We start from the raw sequence: 5612 nt of genomic DNA, 5'->3' as shown, positions 1-5612 counted from the left end.
TCCCAAGAAAGACATATTTTTCTGTTGCTTTATTAGAGTAAATCTTGCAGCTAATAATAGCTGAATTAAGATAATGCATTTGCCAGAAGTCGGTTGGACCCGAAACTGGCACCTTCTCTAGTGGCTCCCTATAGGACCTGTGCCATTTTCTCAGCTCCCACAATAGTCGTGCAGGCCTAGGAAAACAACATTTTTAATTCCAGAAAACAATTTGTTTTAGTTCACTGCAGAAAAAGCTCCTTGATGGAATTTATTCATTTCTTTTGCGTAAGGCATCCGCGGAAGTCATGCAATTCCTTTGTGGAAGCAATGACAGATTAAAATAAGGGTGTCTGGATCTGCATGTCTTTAATGTTTACCATTTTTCCAGAAAAGATGGGCAGCTAAATTACACCAGCATTAATCTACTGTGTGATTTCCCCTCCCTCCCCCAGTTTCCTTAGAAACCTTTTGATCAGAGTTGATAATACGTAACCGTTTGATTAGAACTCCTCCAACACAGCTTAGAGAAAAAAAGGAAATTTCATTTAATCTAATGAAATGCTAAGGGCATGTCGGACCATCTCTGAACATTTTGACAATAAATTCTTGATTGCTTGCTAAAATTAATTTAAAAGTAATTTTATCCTAAGTAGAATTCCGAAAATGACTCATCAGACCCAAACCCCAACATTTCTTCCTCTTACCTTTTAAAGACTAAGAACTTATTTAAAGAATTCGATATAAAGCTTCTAGATCGGATGGGGAACGATGGACCCTTTATGATTTGAGGACTTCAGCTCCCACAATTCCTGAACCAGGGAGTTGAAGCCCACCAATCATAAAGGGTCCATCGTTCTCCACCCCTGTTCTAGATGATATCATTGCGGCTATGCAAGCATTCTTCCAAACTTGGTTAATGTTCTTGATGGGAAGAAGAATTTAAGGCCGGGCTCCCCAACAATTGACAGCTTTTAAATGAATGGACTTCAACTGGCTGGCTGGGGAATTCTGGGAGTCCACCTGCCTTAAAAGTTGTCAAGGTTGGGAAACCTGGTTTAAGAAGAAATTCAAATTCCATTTGAAACTGTGGGGACTTCTCACTCGTTCCGCAGAATACCTTAAGCAGAAATTACCTTCCGTTCGAAAGCATGCAAATGCGAGTAGATAAATAGGTAGCCCTTCGGTGGGAAGGTAGCAGCATTCCATGCAGCTCAGCATATAAGCCATGCTGGCCGCATGACCACAGAAGCGTCTTCGGACAACGCTGTCTCCCTTGGCCAAGACACAGATGAGCACCTTCTCCCCTGATGTCGGACAAGACTAGATAGAGAAAATCTTTAGCTTTACTTTAACGACATCTCTTAATTCTACAAATCCCTTTATCTTCTCTTTCTTTGAACCGCTCCTATGGCTCCCTGGGTGATCAAGAGACGAGAAAAGAGGGGAGCGGTCTGTGGCCCAAACCTTCCCCCGCTCAGGCCGAGTCTTCTGAAGTTTAGACACGGGAGTTCTCACACTCTTCTCCTCTGTTGTTGTCAGCGCGAGAAGCCGAGCTGCGCCAGCTGCGCAAGTCCAACATGGAGTTTGAGGAAAGGAACGCGGCCCTCCAGAAGCACGTGGAGAGCATGAGGACTGCGGTGGAGAAGCTGGAGGTGGACGTGATCCACGAGCGGGGTCGCAACACGGTGTTGCAACAGCACTTGGAAACCTTACGCCAGGCTCTGGCCAGTAGCTTTGCCGGGGTCCCCTTACCAGGTGAACAATAGCGCTTAGACTTCTATACCGCTTCCACGGTGCTTTCCAGCCCTCGCTGAAGCGGTTTACAGAGTCAGCCTATTTGGGCCCCCCAACAATCTGGGTCCTCATTCGACCCACCTCAGAAGGACGGAAGGCTGAGTCCACCTTGGGCCGGTGAAAATCGAACTGCTGGCAGTTGGCAGAATTAGCCTGCAACGCTGCACTGTAGCCACTGCGCCACGCGGCTCTTGCGTCGGCCTTTAGTCGAAGTACCTCCTCCTCCGCAGGATTGTGTCCGCCGTCTTTCTTTTCACGCTAGGTTTGGATGTCTTTGATGTTTCAAATTGGAGAATGTTTAGAGATAGTTCTCCAGGTGACGCGTCCTCTCCCCCCCCCGCCACCACCACACACACCCCTTGGGAAGGCAAATGCCAAGCGGCTGGTCTTCTGTTTCTGTTTTCCAGGGAGCGGGGAGATCCCCACCTTAGACACTATTGATTCCTACATGAATCGTCTGCACAACCTTATCCTGGCCAACCCACAGGAGAATGAGACTCTTATAGCGACAGTCCGGGAGGTGGTAAACCATCTTGAACGTTAATCACTGGGTGAGTTTCTAGTACCTGATCAGGGCCTCTGGAAAGGCAGAGCTGAACTGAACCCGCGCCGTACTAAAACCACAGGCAGCTCATAGAGCAAACTCACAGCATTTGTTCACAGATAACCAGTCCTCCCATGATGTTTTAGTTTCAGTCATGTTTATGCCTTTCTGTATTTCAAAGAATGTACGTTCTTCAAAACAACCAAAAGCAGAAGCATAGTTGCTTTGTTTCCCTTTCCTTTTTTTCTTTCCTTCCTTCTGTTTTTCCTTTTCTCTCCTCTCCTCCCCTCCACTTCCTTTTTTCCCTTCCTTCCCTTTTCCCTTTTCTCTTCTTCTCCCCTCCCTCTTTTCCTTCCTTCCTTCCTTCCTTCCTTCCTTCCTTCCTTCCTTCCTTCCTTCCTTCCTTCCTTCCTTCTCTCTCCTCCTTCCTTCCTTCCTTCCTTCCTTCCTCCTTCCTTCCTTCCTTCCTTCCTTCCTTCCTTCCTTCCTTCCTTCCTTCCTTCCTTCTTTCCTTCCTTCCTTCCTTCCTTCCTTCCTTCCTTCCTTCCTTCCTTCCTTCCTTCCTTCCTTCCTTCCTTCCTTCCTTCCTTCCTTCCTTCCTTTCCTTCCTTCTTTTCTCCTCTCCTCTCCTTCCTCCTCTCCTCTCCTTCCTTCCTTCCTTCCTTCCTTCCTTCCTTCCTTCCTTCCTTCCTTCCTTCCTTCCTTCCTTCCTTCCTTCCTTCCTTCCTCTCCTCTCCTCCCCTCCTTCCTTCCTTCCTTCCTTCCTCCCCTCCCCTCCCCCCTTCCCTCTCAATCCATTAAGCTGAATTCCTGCCTTGTGAATTCTGAGGGGGGAAACAAACCAAAGTCAAATGCCCCTTCAGTTCAGGTCCATCTGCGCTGGAGACGCCGGAGGAGCCCAACCTCCCCCTGCCCGACCTTTGATAATCGCTGCCAAGCGCTGTTAATTGCTCGCTCTTGCCGTTCTCAGAAAGCCCCTTGTCCTTCCAGCGAGCAGCCAGATGGAACAGACCGCGGTGCCAAGCCAAGCCTGCTCTCCCCACGGGGACGCATCAGCCGCACTTGCGCTGCCCTTGGTTGAAGGGAAGCGAGCCGGGGGGGGTTTCCACCCCCTTCTTTTGACACAGCATCTCTTTCGGAGGTGGCGGCGCTGGTGGTTATTCTGCCCGGAAGCTGCCAAGGCAGACTTGCGGGATTCGTGCCGTGACGGAAGATGGCAGCTCCGTTTAGACGGGGGGCTCTGGAAGGGCAGCCGAGGCTGGAGGCCAGATGTTTCCCTCCCTGGTTTCAACCGAGGCCTGTCCAACGTTTCAGACGCCCCCAAAAGGCTCCTGGTCCCCATTTCATTTCCGATGAGGAATCCTGGGGGGCGTTAAGAACATTCCTTGGGGCATCCAAAGGCAAGCTTGACTTCCTTCTCGGAGGGAAAAAAAATTGGTTTCAGCTAGAAATGACAACCCTAAAGAAGTCCCAACGCAAACTCTTCTCTTGCTTCCTTGTTTTATTTTTCCTCCCCCATCCATGACATGTTCTCACTACTGAAAAAAACAACCCAAACGAGACTGTTCACAGTGCTGGTTCCCCATGGGGGAGACTCAACGAAGACCGCCGGGCGGCCTTCTCCTCAGCAGCTTCCTTCAGTGGGAAGGGATAGTAGAAAGGAAGGAGGAGAACGTGTAGAGCGGGGGGGTGGGGTGTCTCCAACCATGGGCAACTTTGAAGAGTTGTGGACTCTTCAACTCCTGACTTGAAGAGAGCGGTGGACTTCAACTCCCAGAATTCCTCAGCCAGCATGGGGATTCTGGGAGTTGGAGTCCACAAGCCTTAAAAGTTGGGAGTGGAAGCCCACAACTCTTCCAAGTTGCCCAAGGTTGGACACCTCTGACCTAGGCGAGGGTGAAGGTGATTTCAAAGCAAGTCACGTGGGTTAACAGTTTGTATCTGCGAGCAAGTGTGACTGCTTATCTCTCACGGCACAGTTTCTCCCCAAAACTTAGTCGAGTCGGGCTAAGTTTCCCCACCTCTTTACTCCTTAATTTCTTCAAAGAGACCTTTCAGAAAACCCCCAGCTCACCTTCTAATCCACCTTTCTCCTCCTCTTCTGTTTTATCTGCAGTTTCTAGGATTATTTTTTTCCCCCCCTTAAAGAAGCCCCGGAACGAGACCCATGGTATGGAACTAAGCCAAGAAATAAAAATTTGGAGATAAGTTCTAGTTCTTTCCTTAAAGCTTGAAGAGGACTGTGGTTTTTTTTTGAGAAGTTGCGATAAGATAACGGCCCGGTGTTTCTGCACAGTCCTCTCCATTCCTTATCGTTTATCCGCTAGCCACGGACCAACCGCACTGAACCTACGCAATGGCTACGCTTCGTTCTCATTTGAGTCAACCTGGTTGTATTTGGGTTGCAACGGAAACTTAAGCTCCAAAGTGGTTCTTCTTCACGTGCTCCAAAGGAGAGCATTTCCCCACCTCTTTACTCCTTCCTTTCATCTCAGCCTTGCCTTGCCCTGCACAAAAGTCCCTGGGCTTCCCTTGGTGAGACGAAGACCAACCAGCTTGGGGAGAAGAAGACCAACCCGCCTTCTCCCGACATTAAATGCACACGATGTTCATGTACATTGTAGTCCCAACTTATTTTTGTTTTGTAGCATGCTACTTAGTTTGGTGTATGCAGGATTCTTACTCCAATCTCTCTTTCTCTCTCTCTCAAAACCAAAAAATGCGCAGAAGGTCTCTGTATGTGTCTGGGAGGGTGTATGTGTTACATTCCCTCCCCTTTTTCTGGTAAAACGCGATGATCCTTCAATAAATAAATGGTGTGAAAAAGAGGATGTCCATTTATTTGGTGCTATTTTCTGAGTAGCCGAAAAAGGGGAAAAGTTCCCCTTTTTCCCTTTGAACTATTAAGCAGTTTTGCAGCAGTGAAAGCTGCCCGGGTACCGCTAGGTGTTATACAGGTATAATATACAGGTAAAGCTGCAAGGGATTATGCCGTGTAGAGATTCTGCCTTTCTCTCGTGAATTGCTGAGCCTGCCTTTATCCACTCCAGCCCTTTGCCAGCCTGATGCCTTCTGGATTTTCTACAACCAGAAGCATTCAGATTTCCCAGGCTAAAGAGAAAAAGCTGAGAATTAAAACCCAAAACATACGAAGGGCTCCAGATTGGGGAAAGTCTCTGAATAAATTGCACCGTTCTGCTTCAGTTAGCTTCTTTGTGATAACAACTATCGACGCTTAACTTAAAATCTTCATTTCCAATTGGTTATTTTTATTTATTGGATCTGTATCCCA

The 5612-nt window shown here is 48.0% G+C and overlaps 1 protein-coding gene across 39 annotated transcripts in view; it reads left to right on the top strand.

Moving 5' to 3' along the window:
* HMG20A (high mobility group 20A) overlaps positions 1 to 5146 on the top strand; it is a 49832-nt gene extending 44686 nt beyond the window's left edge. For 22 of the 39 annotated variants that reach the window (XM_087972453.1, XM_087972440.1, XM_087972444.1 and 19 more), the window contains 3 exons: positions 1522 to 1737; positions 2184 to 2327; positions 4437 to 5146. In XM_087972453.1, coding sequence (XP_087828579.1) covers positions 1522 to 1737; positions 2184 to 2320 — 353 coding nt within the window. In that variant the 3' untranslated portion in view covers positions 2321 to 2327; positions 4437 to 5146. Of the gene's footprint in view, positions 1 to 1521; positions 1738 to 2183; positions 2328 to 3183; positions 3801 to 4436 lie in introns of those variants that run through there. The other 17 variants (XM_087972457.1, XM_087972449.1, XM_087972447.1 and 14 more) reach the window with 4 other exon arrangements.
* The last annotated feature ends 466 nt before the right edge of the window (positions 5147 to 5612 follow it).

The sequence above is a fragment of the Notechis scutatus genome, chromosome 11 (assembly GCF_049901735.1).
Source record: "Notechis scutatus isolate UNSWTSFEM ecotype Mainland chromosome 11, rNotScu1.2, whole genome shotgun sequence".
NCBI classification, from domain to species: Eukaryota; Metazoa; Chordata; class Lepidosauria; order Squamata; family Elapidae; genus Notechis; species Notechis scutatus.
This window is presented reverse-complemented; position numbering and strand designations above follow the sequence as displayed.